This window comes from Mus musculus, chromosome 4 (assembly GCF_000001635.26).
Source record: "Mus musculus strain C57BL/6J chromosome 4, GRCm38.p6 C57BL/6J".
Lineage (NCBI taxonomy): Eukaryota > Metazoa > Chordata > Mammalia > Rodentia > Muridae > Mus > Mus musculus.
In genome coordinates this window covers 11,537,323-11,560,996 of record NC_000070.6, presented here as the reverse complement: position 1 = coordinate 11,560,996, position 23,674 = coordinate 11,537,323, and the positions used below count along the sequence as shown (strand labels likewise).

The following is a 23,674-nucleotide window of genomic DNA, read 5'->3' as shown; positions in this document are numbered from 1 at the left end:
ACAAATGAATTGTTGGGCTGGCAAGATGGCTGGCTCAGTGGGTAAAGACAAGCCTGGTGACCAAGAAGCCTGAATTCAATCTCTGGAATCCATATATGTGGTGGAAGAAGAGAACCAACTCCCACCAGTTGTCCTCTAATTTTATACATGCATCATGGCACAGGCATACCCACACACACATAGACAAACACACACACACACAACGTGTAAGTAAAATTTTAAGAAATATAAATGAATTTCATGATAAGACCAGCAAAATATGTGCTATAACATTAACACTGATTATCTCCGCATGTTAGATTAAAATGTGATTTTTATTCTGAGTTCTTTTCAAACTTCAAATTTCCCACAAAGACAATGTTATCTTTATAACAAACTACACTGGTTAAATATATCATATTTTGTTAAATCTAAAATGCCATAAATTTTCAAATATGGCATTATTTTATATCCACCATTGCATTGAAAGCTATTCTCAATTTCATTAATGTTAAAATGAAATACATTAACTATCTGATGCAAATTTTAACTCATTTAAAAGATTTGGGTGGACGTCATGCTCTGTGGTTTCTTCAAATACAAACCATCACTACAAGCACAACCTTAAAGCAAATTATGAAACTGGTGCTTTGTTGATCTAATTTGTTGATGCATTTAAAAGTAAACTACAGGGGCTGGAGAGATGGCTCAGCGGGTAAGAGCACTGACTACTCTTCCAGAGGTCCTGAGTTCAATTCCCAGCAACCACATGGTGGCTCACAACCATCTGTCATGGGATCTGATGCCCTCTTCTGGTGTGTCTGAAGACAGCTACAGTGTACATAAAATAAATCTTTTTTTTAAAAAGGTGAACTACAGAAATTAGTTTATTTCCCAAAACATATTAGCATCTTTACTAGTTTGTTTTGTTTTCTAGGACAAGGGCTCTCTATAGATCCTAGACTGGCTCTGAACTTGAGATCTTCCATCTCCGACCGGCTCTAGCTGGTTTGTAAACTAGTTTTGCTGAGACCTTTTTTACAGGCCCTAGATGTAAAGCCACTTGGCAGCTCTATTGAAATGCTGCGATTTCTGAGGCTTGTAACACGCTACGGCTGAGATTAGGTCTCCCAAGGAAAACGGCCAGCCCAGGCTGATATCTGGAGCACATCATGTTTGCCTTAATAACTGTGCACCAATGACCTTCCCAGCAGGTGATTCTGCAGTTAGCTTAAATCCGTGTCTCCTCTTGTGTCTTATTCACTCTTAATCACACTCAAGCATACGACTATGCAACGGTGAGATTAATTTAAGAATTCAGAACAAAGCTTGACACACAGTACTCAAATACTTTCTGTAATATTATTACTTATAATTACTGTTGCCTGTTTAATCCACAAAATCCTATGAAATCAGAAACAACAAAGGTCCCAGGAGAGGAAAGACAAGAGGGATTATAGAATCATAGCCAGAATCTCTGCCTTCCTCTGGACTACATGGGGAAGAGGGTGTGGCAACTTCTAGGATGCAAGAAAATAAATAAAACTCCAACAGCTAGCAACAGGCCTTGCTATTTCTGCTTTTTGGCTTCCAGCCACGTTGGGTAATAAGATTTCCATTTCATACTGTAAATTCCCCTTAGACTTTGGGACTCCAATCTACCTACCTACAAAATCCTCCATAATTAATGTAAATGGTGTGTTTTTGTTTGTTTGTTGAAACCAGGAGCGGAGAGAGGGCGAGAGAGAACTAGTGGGTGGGTAATTCGCCTAGGGGAGGTGCTAGATGGTTCCACAAGCTCTTGGCTGACACCTGATGTTCTCTGGCCCCAGGCGGCCTCGGGGGCCGTGGCCTCCGAGATCGCTCGGCCCGCAGGACCCGCCCCCCTGCCCCCTGCCCAGCCAGCGAGGGCGCTCCCGCCGCCTCGCCCAGCTCCCCGGGACCCGCGCCATCCTGCACCAGGCCCCGCACGCGCCTCCCCGGGCCTCCGCTGCAGAGACCTACCCCGCAGGCTGACCGAAATCGCGAGCGCCCCGCAGCAGGTACCAACGCCTGCCGCCGACCAGCTCGAGCTTCCCGCCTTCCTACAGCCAACCACGGGCCGGGCGCCGAGCATGCGCACCACGGCGTGCAGTGCTGGTCCCGCCCCCGACTCTGATTGGACAACCGTTGCAGGTACCTTTGCACTTCCTTTTACGTGGGTCTAGGTTTGGTTCCGGTTGACTGCTAGATCTAAAACGAACCGATTTGGTTTCAGTCTTCAGGTCCTAGCTGAGGCGATAAGCCTCACAACTTAAATCAATAAATTAGGATTCGGATCATAGAAGTGTGTGCACCACTGAGGTACACGAAATCCTGTTACTCAAGTGACACTGAGCTACAGTAGTTGCAGCCCCTGTTTTACAAGCCCTTTTAAGGTCTAGGAGTATAAAAACAGATGCGTGATTATTGGACTCTCGTGAAAAGGAGAAGAGCTCCTTTAAACTTAAAAAAAAAAAGACACTATCTTAAAGTATTGTAGACAAGGTCTTGATAGACAAAGTCTTGCTGATCCTTCTGCTCTAAGAATTCTGGAGATAGATCCTTTGAAAAGAGAGAGTGGTTAAAGGTCATTCACTAGATTTTATACACGTTTGACAATTAAAATGCATCCTGTTCTGGTGTCTCTGGACACTGCACACATGAAGTACACCAACTTAAGTGCCTGCAAAACACCCATAGACATAAAACTTAAGTAGACCCTTCCTCCGAAAACAAGGTTTTTTAGAAACCTTTGACCAGTCTAACTTCAGAAGCCACCAGTGTTGTATATGACCGTTGTAAGATATTTAGTGATTTTTTTCTCTTAAGATGCACACACTCACACACACTCACTCACACAATTAGCGATGCAGTTTCTATTAAAGCCTTGCTTAAATCTACATTAACATCTCTTAACTCAAATTTGGCTTCCCACTGACTTCTGAAATTATTTTCTTTGGCAAAGTTAAGAAGCACAGCCTCATCTGAGCAGAGGTCTCTGGTGAGACCCCTCCGGCCGCTGCAGGTGGAAAGCTGTTGTTTGCTGCTACTATGGTGCCTCTCTTTCCACGGGGTGAAGTCAGGTATGCTGGCACACACTTATAATCCCAACACTCAGGAGGTTAAGGCAGAAGGATCACCATAAGAGAGCAGCCTGGGCTACATAGCAAGACTGTCTCAAAAAGCAAACAGGCAGACACATAAATAAGTAAATAGTCTTGTTAAAATGACATAGACACAAAAATTCTACGCATTAATGGGCACCATGAGACGCTTTTACTTGTGTATGTATTGTAATCAAGGTAAACACACCTACCGCTTTAAATTCTTATTTTTTTTTTAGGGTGAAAACTTTGGAAACCCTTCCTTCTGGCTTTTTGAGATATACTGTACAACTCTCTCTGCAGTCACCCTGCTATGCAACCTCGTGCTAAAATTCTTCTAGCTTTCTGAGTGTGAACTAAAGTTTCTTCTTCATAGTTAGCATTTCACTTCATCTGAAAAGCTACAGGTACAAAGATTAAATATGGACATTTTTCTATGGCTTATTTGTATCTCATGTGCACTGCTGCTTTGCCTGCATACATGCCTGTGTGAGGGTGTCAGAAGCCCTGGAACTGGAGTCACTGACAGGTGTGAGGTACCATGTGGGTGCTGGCAATTAAACCCAGGTTCTCTGCAAGAGCAGCCAGTGCTCTTAACTGCTGAGCCATCTCTCTAGCCCCTTTATAAACATTTAAATATAGGCGTTTTGTTTTTTAAGTTCAGTCAGTAGCAGTTTTAAGTACAAAGCAAACAATGTAATAAGGTTCTCTATCCCCTTTCCACTACACACACACACACACACACACACACACACACACACACACACTCACCTAGACAAAGTATCACTGTGCAGCCCAGGCTGACCTAGAACTCCCTATGTAGACCAGGCTGGCCTTGAACTCACAGAGATCCACCTGCCTCTGCCTCCCTGAGTACTGGGATTAAAGGCATGCACTACTACACTTTGGTTTTTAAAGGCAGTGTGGCCCAGAACTGTTAAGAGAAGAGCAATACAGCAGGCTGGTTTGTCAAAGGAGCGGACACATAACAGCCATTCAGAAATGATGTTTATTAGAGAAAGGGCCTTGCCATGAGGGGCTCCCAGTGGAGGAGCACGACAAAGGCCGCAGTACAATGTACCAGAAACAACATGAAGGAAAACAGAAGCTTTCCCCTAAAGCCTGGAGAACTTCATTGCAATGGATAGCTCAGGATAGCTCAGGATAAGAGTAAGGGAGAGCCATCCTGGACAGAATAATGTAATAAGGGAGGCCCCCAGGAAGAAAGCTTTCAGAGAAAATCCCCCAAAGAAGAGGAGATCTGACCTTTATAATTAGTGCAGAGGGGAATGTGGGGAGGCTGGTGTGAAGTTTCACACCACCCGATTTGGTTTGGGACTGCCTACGTGGGTAAGAGCATAAACTGGCCGGGCAGTGGGGGTGCACGCCTTTAATCCCAGCACTTGGGAGGCAGAGGCAGGCAGATTTCTGAGTTCAAGGCCAGCCTGGTCTACAGAGTGAGTTCCAGGACAGCCAGGGCTACACAGAGAAACCCTGTCTCAAAAAAAACAAAAACAAAACAACAACAACAAAAAGAACATAAACTGGAGGCTGCAAAATCATAGTACAAACTGCTTAACTCTGTGCTAGGAAGAGAGCTGGAGGTGGGATGTAGGGCATCGGATTTCTTCAGGCTGTCCCTGGCCTCCTGCAGTGACCAGCTTCATAAAAGGGAACTAAGATTGATTTAACAAAGCCAATACTCAGCAGTTGTATTAAGTTGCCCAAGCAAACCTTGAATTTACAATCCTCCTGCCTCAGCCCCCATGCCTGACTCTAGTCACTTCAAAATACATCACACAGTACCACCGACTTTGTGCTATAGAAAATCAAACTAACCCTTCTTCCTGCAGCTCCACATTTCTCTTTTTGTTTTGTTTTTTTGTTTTGCTTTGTTTTGTTTTTTGCTGTTGTTGCTGGGGGGTTTTTTGTTGTTGTTTTTTGGGTTTTTTGTTTGGTTGGTTGGTTGGTTTGGTTTGGTTTTTCGAGACAGGGTTTCTCTGTGTAGCCCTGGCTGTCCTGGAACTCACTCTGTAGACCAAGCTGGCCTCAAACTCAGAAATCCACCTGCCTCTGCCTCCAGAGTGCTGGGATCAAAGGTGTGTGCCACACGCCCAGCTTGGCTCAGCTCAGCATTTCTACTGGCCTGAATTTGGACATGTGCTTTCAGTCTCTTTGCACTGCCCTATCTGTCTCTTAGCCACTACATTGAACTCTGAGTTGCCCAGCTTTCCATTAATATTCCTGTAGTGTGTCTCTTCTAACTCATACTTCCTCCCCACCACATACAGTCTTAGCTGTCTTATATTTCAGAATGTATGTTGGCTTGTTGTTTGGTTTGATTTTTTTCAAGTCAGGGTTTCTCTGTGTAGCCTTCACTGTTCTAGAACTCACAGATATTTACCTGCCTCTGCCTTGCCTCCCAAGCACTGGGATTAAAGGCGTGTGACACCACTGACTGGTCAGAATAGATTTTTAAAAGGCTTCACAGATAATTTAGTTTGTTTATATCACACAGTAAGTTAATGAATCACAAAATCAGGATTAGCACATAGCTCTTCTCAACTACTAATTTTCTTAATTTCCACCAACATAAGCTTCAGGGAAAAAAGTTACTAATAGCTTTTAATAGCTTTTACATGCTTCTGGAGTTATTCAGAAGACATATTTAGGCACAGTAAGTAGCAACTGCAGCATTCCAGAGCGTTTAGCCATCTAACACCATCCCTAGAGAAAGTAGCTTCGAGCAGCTGCAGACTTAAAGGGTGCTATTAGGTTGCTTTAGTTCAAAGCAGTCTCAAAGTATTCCCAGTCTCTCTTAGCAAGAGCCATCACTGAAAATGAACGGTTTGCCAACTTGAGTTCTTTATCAAAATTTACTACCTTGAGAACATGTTTTAAAAGTTGGTTTTTCATTTTGGTTTGGTTGTTGGTTGGTTAGTTGGTTGGTTTGGTTGTTGGTTGGTTAGTTGGTTGGTTCTGGTATGTGTGTGTATGGTGTTTGCATGATATGGTTGTAATCCCAGCACTTGGAAGGCAGAAGGATTCCAAGTTAGAAGCTTGGCCAGGCTACAAGTCAAGACCCTGTCAGAGGGGTAACAAAACAAAACAAAGAAAGCAATGCAAAACAAAATACCTGCATTTCACCATTTTATCTTGTTTTAAAATGAAAACTGTGTTAAAAGTTTATTTTAAAACCCCCAAAATGTAATGACACACCTAACAATAAATAACCAAATTGTCAAAAAATTACATTTCACAGATTTGGAAGATGGCTAAGTTGAAAGTGCCACATAATCATTTGGAGCCCTAGCACCCATATAACAAGTCGGGCATGGTAACCCACACGCGGGATCTAAGTGCCAGGGAGGTGGAGACTCAGATCAGTGAGCTGCAGGTTCAGTAAGAGACTCTATGGCAAAACTTAAGGACAGGGCCAGAGAGTCAGCTCAGCAGGTAAAGGTGCCTACAACTAGACTTGAACCCCTGAGATCTAACATAAAACACACACACACACACGCCATGCATCATAAGCACATACAAAATACATGTAATCTTTTTTTTTTTTTTTTAATGAGAAGGGCTGGAAAGATGGCTGAGTGATTAAGAGTATTTGTTGCTCTAAATTTTAGAGGACCTATGTTTGGTTCCCAGAACCAACACTGAGTAGCTCACACTTGCCTGTACCTCCAACTCTAGAAGGACCCCTTACCTCTGACCTTGGGCACCTGCACTCAAATGCAATACCCATACATACATATATTTTAAGATGTTAAGAAAATGGTTACAACCGTAAGTCTTATTTACCATGAAAACTTGGTAATTCTAAGAAGCAAATCAGAAGTTGCTTCAGGCCTCTACCTATCAACGCGAAGTTAGAGTTGTTTAGCTGCCAGCACCCTACAGAGCCAATAGTACCCAACTCGTAGTTTCCTCCCTGGTGCAGAGACTGGTATCTACTGGCCCCGTCCTGGCTCTCACCTGCTGGCCTTCCATTTGCTGCTCTTCTGATACTTAAGCATGTGCCATTCTCTAGACTATGCGCTTTTATGTCTCCTGTAACATCTCTGCATTACTTCCTTTAAAAAAAAAGATTTTATTTATTTACTTATTGATTTACTTATTTATTTATTTATTTATTCCATGTATGTGAATACACTGTCGCTGTCTTCAGCCACACCAGAAGAGGTCATCAGATCCCCATTACAAATGGTTGTAAGCCACCATGTGGTTGCTGGGAATTGAACTCAGGACCTCTGGAAGAGCAGTCAGTGCTCTTAACCACAGAGCCATCTCTCCAGCCCTCCTATTTTTTTTTTTTAATACAGGGTCCTACTATGTCACCCTGGCTAGCCTGGAATTCACTGCTGCCTGCCTCTGCCTCCCAAGTGCTGAGATTAAAAACATATACCACCACACTTAGTCCTCGATTTATGAAATTAAAAAGTACACATATTTTCTATCTTCACCTCCATATATCATTCCAAAAAAAGGGCCAGCCTGGTCTACAAAGTGAGTTCCAGGGCTATACAGAGAAACCCTGTCTTGAAATAAATAAATAAATAGATAGATAGATAGATAGATAGATAGATAGATAGATAGATAGATAGATAAAAGTGTGACATTAAGATTCTCTCCCCTCTTATCTATTTAGCTATTATGAAATTAGCTACTTTTAACCACCTACAATTAAAATTATATTGTAATGTACTGGTTGGATTACTTAAGAATTCTGGATCATTTCCTATTCATACACTTTATTATTTCTCTCTTTGTTTTAAAGATTTATTTCATGTGGGTGGGTATATTGTCGTTGTCTTCAGACACAGCAAAAGAGGGCATTGGATTCCATTACAGATGTTGTGAGCCACCATGTGGTTGCTGAGAATTGAACTCAGGACCTCTGGAAGAACAGTCAGTGCTCTTAACCACTGAGCCATCTCTCTAGTCCTTTCTCTTTTTAAGGACACCGGTTTATGGGATCATTGTCTTCAATATATTGTATATTTCCTGAAGACAGAAAATACCTAGCTTTGGGCTGGTAAGATGACTCAGTGGGTAAAGAGCTTGCCAAACCTAAGTCTGATCCCAGAACTCGAATAAAGGAAGAGATAAAGTGCCAACTCTACCAAGTTGTCCTTTGACCTACATAGACAGACATGCCATGGCATACTCCCCCATCCCCATATATCACACAGACAGACGTACACTAATAATAAAGCATTAGAAAAAAAAAAAGCTAGTACTTTGCTTTAACATTAAGGCCTGAACTAAGGCACTAAGACACATGGAGACATGCTCAGGAGACATGTTCTATCTCTTGATCGCATCCTGTAGGTTTTCCCAAGGTTTTTTTTTTTTTTTTTTTTTAATTTTTTTTTTAAAGATTTATTTATTTATTATATGTAAGTACACTGTAGCTGTCTTCAGACACACCAGAAGAGGGAGTCAGATCTTGTTACGGATGGTTGTGAGCCACCATGTGGTTGCTGGGATTTGAACTCTGGACCTTCGGAAGAGCAGTCTGGTGCTCTTACCCACTGAGCCATCTCACCAGCCCCTAAAGTAAGTGCACTGTAGCTATCTTCAGACACTTTTTCTTTTTGCCCCACCCACTTGCCGAAGCTGTCTGTCTTCAGACACCCTGGAAGAAGGCATCAGATCTCATTACAGATAGTCATGTGGTTGCTGGGATTTGAACTCACAACTTTTTGAAGAGCAGACAGTGCTCTTAACCACTGAGCCATCTCTCCAGCCTGCCCCAAGGTTTTGTACTAACTAAAAAAAACTAACCTAACTGAAGTTTTACTGTCTGTAAAGCCCATCAATATTTTATTCTTTTGTATTTTTATGGAATGATCCTATCCTCTATTTGTGCTAGAGATGAAATACACTTTGTCCCCAAAGATATTCTGCAGTTCTAATTTCTAAATATCAAACACCACCATTGAAATGTCTAGTGTAAATAGACATTCAGGGCACCAAAGTACACACACAACCACTCATTTGTGAAGAAATACAGTTATACACAGATCTAAAATGTACATGTAACCCTAACCCTTTACCTTACTCATTTTAAAATGACAAATCACAATATTAGGTGTTTGTAATTCTATTTCTATGGTGAATTGATTCTGTTTAAGTTCTAAGTAGCCTGCTAGTGTTCATCTTCTTTCTTCACTTTTGTAGTCCTGGATCTCACACAGGGAACTGTGCCAAACATGATAGGCTAGTATTACCATTGCAGTGTAATGAATTAAAGTTATCCCTTATCCAGCTTGTCCAGAGACCCACCTCCCATGACTCTACATTCTATCAAGTGGACGACGTTAGTCATCATAGTACAGATGCAAACTAATACGAACTGAAAGCTTCTTAAATGCAAGGCTCAAATAAATGAGAAAAGAAGTCAAGACCCAGCCGGGAGTGGTGGCGCACGCCTTTAATCCCAGCACTCCGGAGCTAGAGGCAGGTGGATTCCTGAGTTCGAGGCCAGCCTGGTCTACAAAGTGAGTTCCAGGACAGCCAGGGCTATACAGAGAAACCCTGTCTTGAACCACCCCCCCCAAAAAAGAAGAAGTCAAGACCCTTTACAGATGTATCACTCTACAGCCCAGCAAAAGAGGTAATGTCCTGATGCTACAGGAGGGGATAGCTAAGGTACTTGATTCAGATGGTATACAAATATGATTCAAAACCCAGGCTGGCAAACTCCTTACACTGTCTCTCCTTGAAAGAAGAGGTCCTCAACTACAGAAAGCCCATGTGAAAAGTCTACAAGGAGTGCCTCCCCAGAGCCTGCTTTTACCGACTGCCTGACCAATGGAACTGTGAGATTTTCTTCTTATATAAGCCATCCAGTCTATTTTATGATGTTATAGCAGCCTGAGCAGACTAAGAGTTTGGGTTGTTCCAGAATAGTAAGAAGATTTTCATCACCTTGTACTTAAACATCAGAATCCTTCCATCTGAAATTTCCATGCACATGTATGTGTACACATGTGCATGCTCACACACACACACTCAGAAACATTGCTAGTAGTTAATCACACATGCTAGGCAACTACTTCTATCAATAAGCTAAACCCTCAATTCTAAAGCTGAACTTTTCGAGGCCTTTTTTCCTAATAAATATATATTAAATGCACTCAAGTGATTCCCCAAAATAGAGGCTGTTAGGATGGAATGAGACTCATACACTTATTTTTGTTTAAGAGAACTCTATATTTTATGCCATTTATATAGGCTCAATGAATTAAGACATACCTTAGGGGAAATATGGCTCCTTGGTCAAAGTTATAAGTTTTATTTCTGAATATAAAGTAGATGCTTCTGATTCCCAAAATAACCGCATTAAGATAAGCCAACTTTTAGGCTTTAAATAACTCTATAATAAAATAGCATCAGTAGGTCCGAACTTGAAGCAAAGTCTGTACTTCTAACATAAAGAAGTTTTTGCTCCTTCTGGTACAGCAATGATTGCTAAATTGTGTGGTGGGCACCTTAGTAAATTAGCATGAGTGTTTTAAACTTCTGAGGAAACAGCGACATCTGCTGGGCACCACACAAACTATGAATTGAGGTAGTTCCCATTTTCAGCACTGGGTAACACTGGGTGACTTTCCAGGACAGCACACATTTGTAACGACCATTCAGCAGTTTGATAAACAGTACTGCTCAGGAAACCCGGACAGGGAAGGCTGCTGTTTCCAAGGGTGAGTGAGGCCTTGAGCGGTGTCCAGTTACTAGTGGTGATGATGGTGGAAAGTCTTCAGTTGCTTGGACCCTAACTGTTCAATAAACAAAAGTATCAAGTTTGTTTTTGGCCTAGGGATACTGTGAAAAAATTCCCGAGACACACTAAAGGGTGTCACAGGCTAAGAAAGTTTGGAAATATCTATAGTATAAGCAAGAGAAATACAAAAAAAAAAAATCATTGTTTTTTTCTTTCTACCTAGAAACTTTCTAAATAAATACCATATAAAATGGGAAAAATATATACAAACATACGTACAAAGTTTGGATTTTTATTGAAATCTCATTAAGTATCAAACAAAATCTGCTTTCTTCAGATAAAAATATTCTCTCAGATGTATCCAGATATAACTGTTAAGTCTAAATTGGTCCTTCAAGGTCTGTTTGTTTTTGTCCTCATGAAATGTGCATTTACTTGGGGTGTTGCCAAGAACACATCTATCGAGTAAAGGACCGTACATGACGGCCTCTACCACTGCCTCCACTAACAAACTTTCCTCTCGAGCCTCCACTGCCGCTATTTGTACTAGCCCAGGACGGTCCCAGGCCCCCGCGGCCTCTAGAAGCTCGATCCCGGGGACTAGGGCGGTAACCTAGAAAAGAAAAACAAGACCACTTTTAGTTCAGACATCCTCTCCTTGCCTGTTATATAGTGCTTATACTTTCAAACAGAATTATATCCCAAATAAAACTTATTTTAGAGCTGCAGAGATAGCTCTGTGATAAGAGCATGGGCTGCTTTTTCAGAGGACTGTATGTGTCGGGTAACTCCAGTTCCAGGGAATCTTGTGTCTTCTTCTGCCCTAAACACACACACACACACACACACACACACACACACACACACACAAACACTCTCTCTGCACATTTTTTTAAAAAGGAACATATTTTCAGAACGCCCATTTTTTAAAAAAGGAACATATTTTCAGAACGCCCATTTAAAACCAAAGCTATGTCTGACAAGAATCCTAAACTTGAGATAGTAATGTAGAAAAACGATTCTATGCTTATACTGTATAGAACAGTAGCCATTATATGATGCTACTTTTGCTATCAAAACACTTTGTAATTCAAAAGACACTATAGCAACTGGTTTGTTTTTATAAATATGGCCCATTATCATGAGACATTTCAGATTACACTGGCAGTTAAGTTCCAGTCCCTGATATGAACCTAACTTTAAAATAAGTCTACATGCTAAAATAAGTCTCTCCCAAAACAAAAGGAAATGACCTTCACAATCTGAAAAGAAGGAACGCGTACCCGTAGAACTAAGCGGCCGTAATGGTGGAAGAGGACCCCTGTTAAAGTTGCTCTGGCCCCCTCGGCTTTCATTATAATTTCCTCGAGGAGTGTTCTGAGCACTCCAACTCGAGCCTCTTGTTCCTTCCCGACGACTGTAGTTTCCTAAACACAAAGAACACAATCAACTGATTTCACACTTGAGTTGCTTCTCTTGTTTGGGGAACTTCTGAGTAAGGGTCTTGCCCTGTAAGAGCCAGACCAGCCTCAAATCTGCGGTCTTTCTGCCTTCCAACTCCTGAGAGTGGAGGCTACAGGCTACTCACATCACCCCCACTAGCCAACTCGATTAATGTGTCTGACAGGCTCTTGTTAATCTTCAAGGGTGATGATACAGCAGAAGCCGACCGTCTCTACCCTGAGCAGCATCACAGTGGTTAAGTGCAGGGTGACTACAGCACCAGACTGCCATGGTTCTGAAAAAGTGGGTTCTCAAGAACTCCACGATGAAGTCCTGAGCACAGTTCCTGCGCCCTGCCGTGTACATGACTGTATTAATGCAAACTAAGTCCCCTGCACTCACTCACCTTCCTAACTCAGCAGCTTACCAGTGAAGAACCATTTCTGGCTGGGTGGGGATGGGACATGCCTGTCACCCCAGCACTCATGACGTAAAGAGGACAAGATTTCCTTGACTACATAGTGAATTTAAGCCTGCCTCAGTACATATAATACATAAGGAATACATAAGGCCCTGTTTCAAATAAAATATAGAAATAGAGTACAAAGGTAAGGGAAGAAGACAGTGGGGGGAGGGGAGGGACTGATTATCTCTGAAGCCAGTGTAGAGACATATGCCTACAATTCCAGTATTTTCTGAAGCAGGAGGATCACAAATTTGGGATGAATCTTGCTATATAGCAACACTTCATATAAAAACAAAGTAAAATAATAACAACAAAGGAGCAATGTCTGTAAGTATATTCAGTGTCTACACTCTTCAAACAATTTAAAATAAATTAAATACAACATTTAAAAGAAAATAGGGGATGGAGAGCTTACTCAGTAGTTAAAGCACTTACTGCTCAGTCACAAGGACCAGACTCAAATACCAGCACCCGTGTAGGCAGCTCACGAATGCCCTTAACTGCAGTTCTAAGCGATCCAATGCCTGCCTAGTCTAGACCCTGTAAGCACGCACACACATGTATGTACATGTGTATAGACACATACACAAATAAAACTGGATTTTAAAAAGAAGAAAAAGATATAAACCATATACACCTGTGCATGCCCAGCACTTTGCAAGGTCAGCACCAGCAAGAGGAAGGCAGCAGAGTTATGAGTTCCAGGCTAGCTTGAACTACATAGCAACAACCCGTCTCTGAAAGAGAATGCAGAGAGCAATGGGGACAGCACGGAGGGGAAAGAGCAAGCTACAAAAGCATGAGGAACTGCCGTAACCACCCCCCCACACACACACACCCACACACACACACCCACACACACACACACACACACAGAGGAATGTTGGGCAAGCACCCCTGTCCCATGCCAGCTGGCTAGTCTAGCTGAATCAACATGCCTGGGGTAAAGCGAAAGGTTCAGTATGAGTATCTAAGGTGGAGAGCATTTGAAGAAAACTAGTATCAACCGACCTCTAGCACCCATATATACCTTTACCTTCATCTGCACACATATACCTATACATACCACTAATGAGTGGAAACCATGAAAGATAAAAAAAATAGGTAAGAGAAGCAAGAGGCCAACTATAGAGAGCAACAAGACTGTGCTGAGAGGTGTAATTGTGAAAATAACACATGTTGCCCAGGAGGGATATATAAAATTGTCACTGTGAGAGCTAGAGGGATGGCTCAAGCTGCTCTCCAGAGGACAGGGTTCAATTCCCAGCACCTACATGGTAGTTCACACCTGTCTTGACTCCAGCTTCAGGGATCCAATGCCCTCTTCTGACCTCACTGGGCAATAGGCACACATGTAGTGTATAGATCACAAAATACCCACACAAATAAAATACATTAAAATTTTCTTCGAGTTGGTACGGGAGTGCACATGTTTAATCCTAGGACTCAGGAGGCATAGGCAGCAGGAACCTGGACTACATAGTGAGATTCAGACCAGCCAAGGGTACATTGTGAGACACTGCCTCAAAAACAAGTTTTCTCCCTCTATGTACAAAGGAAAATAGTTAAGAAAGAAAGGGCCTGAAGAGATGGCTCAGCAGTTAAGAGCACTGACTGCTCTTCTAGAGGTCCTGAGTTCAAATCCCAACAATCACATGGTGGCTCACAACCATCTGATCAATGCCTTCTTCTGGTGCATCTGAAGACAGCTACAGTGTACTCATATACATAAAATAATTAATCTTTAAAAAAAAAAAAAAGGAAAAAGGCAGGAAGGAAGGCAGGCAGGAAGGAAGGAGCCCTCATAACTGAAAGTACAACACATCAAAAGGAGCAACAGAGGCAGCTTAACTGGAGGGAGAGAGAAGTCCCTGGGCCCATTCTATCTGGGTCCCGTGTTTACTACTCCGTCACTCCAGCCCATTAGAGAACATACAGAGGCAGTCACCTTTCGAAGCAGGCGGTGTGAAAAACCTGTTCTGACTATGAAAAGCACCCCGTCCTCCTCGGTTGCCTGAAAATCCACCACGAGAGGAAATCTTTTGTGAGACTTTGAGTGGCCGTTTTGGTGGGGGTATTCCATCTTGAGGGACCACTTCTTTACTTTCAGCTGCAACAAAGTCATCCACGTGCATAGATGGCGGCCTGCTCGTGTTCTGCTTTCTCTGACGGAAAATATCATGGGGCCGTATGCCCTGTCCAAATCCTCCCCGGCCCCGGCCTCTAGGTGGCGGCACAACATGAGCTCGTTTGGCAGGTTCAATGTATTCAGATTTTCCACTGTTAAAGACAAAAGCACTCTATGAGAAGATTGTTCTCTTTCAGATTTCCAATGGAAATGTCATCGTCCACCTTTACAATAACAAAAGCACTCTATGAGAAGATTGTTCTCTTTCAGATTTCCAATGGAAATGTCATCGTCCACCTTTACAATACTAAAAGTGGAATGGCACTCCGCTCCAGGAACTGTCCCAGTGATATTACTTTCTGTGACAATATAACAAACTAGCTAAAAATCGTGGGCTTGTTTATTGATAAGACTAACAATATTTTTGTTGTTGTTTTGAGACAGGGTTTGTCTATGTATTCCTGGCTGTCCTGGAACTCAGAGATCTACCTGCCCCTGCCTCCTGAGTGCTGGGACTAAAGGCATGAACCAACAAAAAGGCATGAACCAGCAAGACTAACAATATTTTTAAACAAACCAGTCTGTTTTTTGATCAATGAAAGACCAACACAAGGACTTACAAGTGCCCTGGGTTCAAACCCCAGCAACAACAGCAAAAAAAGACCAATAGCATACACCAGTCACTTCCTGAAATTATTCATTTTAAACATTATTATTCTTTTTTTAAAAAAAGATTTATTTATTATTATATCTAAGTACACTGTAGCTGTCCCTTCAGACGCACCAGAAGAGGGCGTCAGATCTTATTAAAGATGGTTGTGAGCCACCATGTGGTTTCTGGGATTTGAACTCATGACTTTTGGAAGAGCAGTCAGTGCTCTTACCCGCTGAGCCAACTCTTCAGCCCAACATTATTATTCTTATGCCAGTCAAGATGGCACAAACTTTTAATCTCAGAATTTGGGAGGCAGAGGCAGGCAGATCTCTGTGAGCTTGAGGTTAGCCTGGTCTAAACAGTCCAAGAGCTACATAACATAAATAGTCAGAGCTACATAAGAGAGAGGCTCTTGTCTCAAAGGGGGTGGGGGGTTTACAATTAGGTGTTTATTGGAAGGAATTTTACCTTGAAGTTATGAATGTCTCATGCTTATGCTTCCCGAGTTTAAATCCCTTAGTAGTCTTGGATCTTCCTGGAGATGATGGTTCTGACAGAAACGAGCGCTCTAGTTCTGAATGCAAATCAAAATCACTGCAGCACTTTTCTGAAAGCTCAATTAAGTCAACCTTTACCTGCAGTCATAAAAATAAGATAGAACATAGTAAAGGTTGTGTAACTTTCACTACACAAACTGCCATTACCTACAAATTCTTTTTCACTTTCATGGTAATTTGATTGTAAATCTACCTCTATCTTTTCAGGAAGTCACATCATTGGTATTAACAAAAACAGAAAGCCCTGGGAATTCAACTAATGATTTCGTGGCATTCCTCCTCAGGAAAGCTGCAGGTCTGCAAATCTAGGGAACAGCTATGTGACAGGAAACTCAGGATTACACTATATAAATAAAAAACAGAATACCCAAAGAACATTAACAATAACGTGGAGACAATGCAATGGCCACCTTGTGTGATCGCCCACACTCATTAGAAAAGCGTTATGTGTTGCAGACTCCCAAAACCTTGAACCATTTCATGACATTCTAACCTATGCTTAATGTCAGAGAAATGAGAAAGCTATTTACAAGGTCTAAAATTTCTCCAAGCCATGGTCACAATTATCACTGTGAGAGAATCCTGTTTAAGCTTTAAAAAGAGAGCTTAGCTGAGCAGTGTTGGTTCACACCTTTAATCCCAGCACTCAGGAGGCAGAGCCAGACAGATCTCTGAGTTCAAGGCTAGTCTAGTCTATATAGCAAGTTCCAGGATAGCCAGAAATACACAGAGAAACTGTCTTGAAGATTCCCCATATCCCCGCAAAAGGAAAGCTCAGGTTTTGTCATGTTTTATTTTTATTTTTGTCAAGCTCTTTGTCTGTAGCTCAGTGTGGCCTAGGAAGGACTAGTGGCCCAGACTGGCTTCAAATTTGTAGCAATTCTGTCACTTTAGTGCTAGAATTTCAAGTGTGAGCCACCACTCTCAGCTGAAAATGAACAACCTCTCACACAAATTATACTGTCAACTACATGTGAGGTAGGTAGCTAGCTAGCTTGCTTGCTTCCTTCCTTCCTTTCTCTCTCTCTCTCTCTCTCTCTCTCTCTCTCTCTCTCTCTCTCTCTCTCTCTCTCTCTCTTTCTTTCTTTCTTTGGTTTTTCGAGACAGGGTTTCTCTGCATAGCCCTAGCTGTCCTGGAACTCACTTTGTAGACCAGGCTGGCCTCGAACTCAGAAATCTGCCTGTCTCTGCCTCCCGAGTGCTGGGATTAAAGGAGTGCGCCACCATGCCCGGCTGATTTACTTATTTTTACTATATCTGTATGAAAGTTATGCCTACGAGTATGTACGTGCCTGTGCCTGATACCCAGAGAGGTCACATACGGGCATGAGATTCCCAAGAACTGAAGTTACCAGTAGTTGTGAGCTGCTATGTAAGTGCTAGGAACTAAAGGCCAGTCCTCTACAAGAGCATCAAGTATCGGCTGTTGAGCCATCTCTCCAACTCCCATGTGGGAGTATTTAAATAACAGTAGGTAAGACCCAATCATAATAAAATTCAGTGCTTATTTTTAAGAGAGAGGTTCTTATCACATATAGCCCTGGCAAGCTTGGAACTCACTATGTAGATTAGACTGGTCTTGAGCTCACAGATATTCTCCTGCCTTGGCCTTCCTAGGACTGAGATTAGAAGTATAGGCCACCAAGCCTAACCAAAATTCAGTGTTTCAGTCACACTACCTAAATTTTAATTTTCCAAGAGTTACACAAAGCTACTCGCTACTGTACCAAAGAAAGAAAAGCATAGAGTACAGAGTTTACTGGACAGCACAATTCTAATGAATCACTAAAAAGTTTATAGTAAAAATCAATTCTTTAATTCAAGGTTAGTTATACTGTGTGTGTGTTTGTGTTTGTGTGTTTTCCTTAAAGGAAAAGCAGCTCTCAATACACAAAACACATCTTAAATATAAAGGAGCCCATACTTTCAGTTTCCGTTTCATTACTCATGATAAACACTAGTACCCTTTGGACAGGGAATATACCCAATAGATGTCCTTGATAAAGGAAGTAGGTAATACACAGGTACAGTACAATGTGGGTAGTATCACCTGCAGCACCACAGCTCTGAGAAGAACACAACAGCCTGCATTTACACTAATGAACCTTTGCAGCACTATGCTTATGAACATCAACTACCGCCCCAGGGCACAGGCCACGCCATTCCTCCCCTGGAATCCAGTGCAGACCAACAGTCTGGTCAGAAATGTTTTCTGGGGGGCTGGTGAGATGGCTCAGCGGGTAAGAGCACTGACTGCTCTTCTGAAGGTCATGAGTTCAAATCCCAGCAACCACATGGTGGCTCACAACCACCCATAATGAGATCTGATGCCCTCTTCTGGTGTGTTTGAAGACAGCTACAGTGTACTTATGTATAATAATAAATAAATCTTTTTTAAAAAATGTTTTCTGTGCTCCAGCAGCATAAAGGAACCTAGTGCTCCAGAGGGCATGTGTAAGAATGTAATGTTCCCTCATCCTAACCTCAGAATACAAACTACTAACTAGATCCAAGTGAAATGAGAGTATAAAAGTGATGAGTTCTAGATTTCAATAAAGTGGAAGACTGTCACAGAGAGAACATGAATTTGTCCTCAAATGGACCTGAAGTGTACAGTACATAAACTGTTAGAATGTTATCAACACACAAAGAAGCCAACAGAAATATCAACTTTTTCTAAAGATAAGTAATAAAATCTTTTATACCAAATCCAAGTCTGTATCGATCTCTTCAGCCTGAAATGGAGTAAACCACATAGATTTCAACTGATCATCCATGACATCAGCCAACACATATGCAGTCCTAGAATATGGAAAAAGTATTTTGTCAAAAGCAGAATCCCAAAATAAAGTATCTCATCTAAGTAAAATAATTAAAATCAATATCCTCCAGAGTATTAACAGGATTAGCCCTTTATCGTTCAAAAAGCTATTCAACAATCAGGTATCCTTAAAAGTCAAAGATTCAGAAAACAAACCCGGTGGGGCTGCGGAGAGAGCAATGAAATGACTCCTAACGATCTGCTGCAGCTGCAGCTTGGGGCCTGGTCTTCAGAGAGGCTGCCTCTGGCAGCTGACGGGAGCAAATACAGAGACCCAGAGCCAAACATTAAGTGGAAAGAATGCCCAGGGTGGAGTTTTCCAGTGGGTCTGTCCCCTTGGAGCTCATGGAACCCCAAGAAAAAGAGGAAAGAGAAATCGTGGGAGCCAGAGAAAGAGGAAACCGGAAGAGCACAGTCTGCAGAGCCCTCCAAAATCAACTAAGCAGGACTCATGGGGGCTCACAGCGACTGAAGCAGCAATCACAGAAGAGCCTCCATGGGTCTGCCCTAGGTCCTGTGCATCCATGTTAGGGTTGTTGGCTTGTTGTTTGGGGCGTGGGGGGCTCCTGACAGTAGGAGTGGGGGTGTTCTGACTCTTTTGACTGCTTTTGGGACCCTTTTCCTCCTACTGGATTGCCTCCCTCAGCCTTGATACATCAAGGGTTTGTGCCTGGCCTTACTGTATATTGTTGTGGCATATCCGGCTAATGTCCCTGGGAGGCCTGTTCTTTTATTGGCCAAGGAGGGGATGCTGTGAATCTCAGAAGAGGGGAAGTTGTAAAGGAACTGGGAGGAGTGCCTTGAGAAAGGAAGCAGGAGAACCTGCCGTGAGAATGTATTGTACAAGGAAAAAAAAAAAAAAACCAATTCTAATGGGCTTGCAGCTCTCTGTAAATCAAACAGAGCCTGGATTTATTGATAGCACTGTACCAATTTGAACAGAAACTGCTAATATATAAATTTTCTAAATACAGAAACTAATTGTGCCATGTTAGATGGTCAATAAGGCTACAATACTCTAAAGGTCAAGAGAGAGCGAGCCTCAGTTCAGTATCACAGCTCACACCCACCATTCTAGTAGTCAGAAGGCTTAGGCAGGAGAATCACAAGTTCTAAACCAGCTTAATCTATATGAAATCCTATTTTCAAAGGAACATCCACAAAAAAGACGTTATATGTTCTCAAAGCTTGGGTCAGTCAACCTTGGTCTGCCAGCCTGTTTTTATTCAGGCTATATGCCAGGCATAGATGTGCATTTTTAAAGTTTTTCTTAAAAAGCAAAAAGAAACAAACAAAACTATAAAATATGAAAGAGGCTATAGATAATGTGCAGATTTTGGGATTTTTACTATTTCTTTAAAAACAAACAATTGGTTGACCCAATCTAGACTCTAGCAGCCATTATTTAAATGCTCTCTATTTAAACTAAAATCTTGGTTATTTTACCTGTTGTTAAATAAATTCTGGAGAGACTCTGGAGCTGACAGTACTGGCTCTACATCTTGGTCACTGAGAGGCAAAGGCTCACCAGATGACTCCAGCATCTGCTTCAGTCCAATTACATTATCCAGCAAAGACTCCAGACTGTCATCATCTTTAGAATGTTCCTAGACACAAGCACAAGCAATGAGAGGGTGCCAACAAAGAAAGCCATAGCACTTAAGCCTTATCTACTGACGGGAGCAAAAGAGGTGGAAGTACACAACACACTACAACTCTGGAACAGCATCCAGTCACCAAGTTAACAATGAACATATTAAGTAAGACATCAAAGCCACTTGTCATTTTATCTCTAAACGGTGGCAGCAGAGGCATCTTGCACTCAAAAGTAAACAGTTCACACACAACTCCTCCCTCTGTTTACTCCTGAGACTCATGCCATGAAGAAGTGCACTCCAAGTCATTGATCCAAAGAGTCCCCCAGCTGAGGGGTCTCTCATTCAAACGGTCACCACGAAAAGGTGGAATCAGCCACACTGAGAAGGAGCACTGATTTATTACTAGTTTTTCTAGTTTTCTTTTTACCAAAACAAGCTTCTCTAGTTCAAGGAACAGACTCTCTGGACTCTCTTCTTTGCTCTGTAGGAGCTGTTTTAACTCTGCAGCGTTAAGACTCATCGTCCGGGGTGGGTGAGCGCCCTCTACCTCCATGAGACCACTATCGTCTCCACAACAGCCCTGTAAATGTCACACAAGGTAAGTTTGAGAACAGAGAAATCTACAAAGGTGCTTCTAAATTTATTCATCTACTTCAGCCATTTGCTATGATGTCCCCTCAACACTATAATTTTTACAACCCAACAAATGCTAGTTTTAAAAAGAACGCAGTTTACTGAAAGTAAAAATGTTTTAGGTAGATTAATAAACAGGCAAACATAGCCGGGCGTGGTGGTGCACACCTTTAATCCCAGCACTTGGGAGGCAGAGGCAGGCGGATTTCTGAGTTCAAGGCCAGCCTGGTCTACAGAGTGAGTTCCAGGACAGCCAGGGCTACAGAGAAACCCTGTCTCAAAAAACCAATAAACAAACAAGCAAACAAACAAACAGGTAAACACATATATTTAAATTACTGACATACATTTCTCAAAAATATATATTCGATAGTAAACACTTGCATTGGTAGAACAGATAACTGACATGTTGGAGAGGCAAGAAGATGCCTACAAGAACAAAGAACTGAAGGAACCTGAATTACATCTCTGAAGACAAAAGAGGCACTAAGAATAGCAACTATCATATGCAAGACCTGCCACACAGAAACACAAGTATTTTCTACTTTAAAATCATATATATTATAAACACACAAAAATATGTAAGTTAGACAGTTCAGTACATGTAAGGAGTAGTGACAAGCCCAGCATCCCTTGTTTTAAATGACTCAAAATGAACTATGCTCTACCAGAAATAAAATCTCAAAATAAAAGTGTCACTACCAATCCTGATGCAGGATTTAATGCTTTTGTGCTGAGTTTTCCTAAGTTTAGGTACACCATGTGTGTGCAGGAACCCGTGAGGACCAGAGGGTGTCAGATCCCCTAAGACTGGAGTCACAAGCAGCTCTTGCTGCCTGTGTGGGTGCTGGGAACCAGGGCCTCTACAATGGTAGTGTACACTCTTAACCACTGATCTCTCCAACCCCGAAGATTTAGGTTTTTTTTTTTACATTTATTTATTTATTTATTTATTTATTTATTTATTTCATATAAGTAGTATTTTTTACATTTATTTATTTATTTATTTATTTATTTATTTATTTATTTATTGCATGTAAGTACACTGTAGCTGTCTTCAGACACTTCAGAAGAGGGGGTCAGATCATTATGGGTGGTTTTGAGCCACCATGTGGTTGCTGGGATTTGAACTTCGAACCTTCGGAAGAGCAGTCGGGTGCTCTTACCCACTGAACCATTTAACCAGCCCCCGATTTAGTATTTTTAACTGCCACAAACATTTACAATTTTGTTTGCAATTCATAACATTTGTCCTGAAAATGCTCAAATGTCAAAAACAAACTGAACATTCTTCTTTTTAAAAAAAATAATATAAGTTCCCATGTAGCCAAAATTGGCCTCAAACTCGCTGTTGGCCTCGAACTGGTCCTCCTGCCTCCATTTCCCAATTGCATTGATAACAAGCATGTGCTACCTAACTGGGCTATTGAATGAAAGACTACTCTTCACAATGAGCCTGATGGGGGCACTTGCTCTTTTCAGAGAACACCAGGCTAAGGAAGTAAGCGCACTGGCTTTAAGGAGAAACCCACAAGCCCCTGGGTCTATAGTTCTACGGCTGTATGCTGAATGGTGGATTATCTAATCCATGTGTTCTTAGGGGAAAAGATAAATTCAAACAGTGTGCTGAAGGAGTCAAGGCTCTATCTACTCAGACTATCCTCTAAAGGGACACTTTATAAACTGAAAGATTCTATACATCTCTAAGAACCCAACCCGACCAAACAGTTTGCTTATTCTGTTGGTGTACTTGCAGTGGGGATCAAACCCAGGTTCTGTGCCTACCAGGCAAGTGCTCCACCACTGAGCTACAGTCTCAGACCCCAGGAAGTTTGTAAACAAAACACAATACTTACACTGTAACCCATTTGCTTCTAACTAAAAGTAGTCTTAGAAAATGGAGGATCAATAACTGAGCAGAGGTAATGCACACCTTTGATCCCAGCACATGGGAGGCAGAAGCGGGTGGATCTCTGTGAGTTTGAGGCCAGCCTGATACATACATACATACATACATACATACATACATATCCATCCATCCATCCATCCATCACGGGGTCTTCCTGCTACTGGTACTGTTGGGTAAACTGAGCAATGTGCTGAGGAAACATGTGCTGTGGGGGTAGAACAGTTCCAGGACAGCCAGGGCTACACAGAGAAACTGTCTCAGGGGCCAGGGGTTTGGAGAGGTGGGTAGAGGGTCAAATTTACAATATGGTGATAAGTAATAACAATTCTTAAGGGTTTTACAAACTAAACTCCTGTGTGGTTTCAGGAAAATAGACATTTTATTAAATTTGTGTGTGAAGCCATCATAAATTTCATCTGTCAAACATTATCTATTAAGTTATATAATACCAGTCAAGTGTAATGGCAACATTTATAATCCAAGCTACTAGGGGGAAGAGACAAGAAGACAGCAAGTTCAAGGACAGTCTAGACAGTTCAATGACATCAAACTACAAAAGGAAAGAAGGATTGGGGATGTGGTTCAGTGGTAGAACACTTGCCTAGGGTGTGCTAGGTCCAATCTG

The 23,674-nt window shown here is 41.9% G+C and overlaps 3 protein-coding genes and 1 long non-coding RNA gene across 6 annotated transcripts in view; 2 read left to right on the top strand and 2 right to left on the bottom strand.

Annotated features, from left to right (window-relative positions):
• Positions 1-2,077, bottom strand: part of Rad54b (RAD54 homolog B (S. cerevisiae)) — a 56,889-nt gene extending 54,812 nt beyond the window's left edge. For both annotated transcript variants that reach the window (NM_001039556.3, NM_001256145.1), the window contains exon 1: positions 1,984-2,077. The gene's annotated coding sequence lies outside the window, so the exon portion shown is untranslated. The remainder of the gene's footprint in view (positions 1-1,983) is intronic.
• Positions 1,178-9,541, top strand: LOC115489931 (predicted GPI-anchored protein 58). Its single transcript, XM_030253962.1, has 3 exons — positions 1,178-1,193; positions 1,705-2,154; positions 9,382-9,541. Exons 1-3 carry the CDS (start codon positions 1,178-1,180, stop codon positions 9,405-9,407), a joined length of 492 nt encoding a protein of 163 aa, XP_030109822.1. The 3' UTR covers positions 9,408-9,541.
• Positions 2,171-3,545, top strand: Gm35693. The gene is made up of 3 exons (XR_390401.4): positions 2,171-2,322; positions 2,966-3,083; positions 3,344-3,545. It is a non-coding gene; the product is annotated as a predicted gene, 35693 (long non-coding RNA).
• A 312-nt stretch (positions 9,542-9,853) lies between the features above and the next one.
• Virma (vir like m6A methyltransferase associated) overlaps positions 9,854-23,674 on the bottom strand; it is a 65,186-nt gene continuing 51,365 nt past the window's right edge. For both annotated transcript variants that reach the window (NM_001081183.1, NM_001347055.1), the window contains 7 exons: positions 20,935-21,087; positions 20,356-20,516; positions 18,794-18,890; positions 16,000-16,166; positions 14,697-15,028; positions 12,123-12,266; positions 9,854-11,452 (listed from right to left, as the gene is read on the bottom strand). In NM_001081183.1, coding sequence (NP_001074652.1) covers positions 11,298-11,452; positions 12,123-12,266; positions 14,697-15,028; positions 16,000-16,166; positions 18,794-18,890; positions 20,356-20,516; positions 20,935-21,087 — 1,209 coding nt within the window. In that variant the 3' untranslated portion in view covers positions 9,854-11,297. The remainder of the gene's footprint in view (positions 11,453-12,122; positions 12,267-14,696; positions 15,029-15,999; positions 16,167-18,793; positions 18,891-20,355; positions 20,517-20,934; positions 21,088-23,674) is intronic.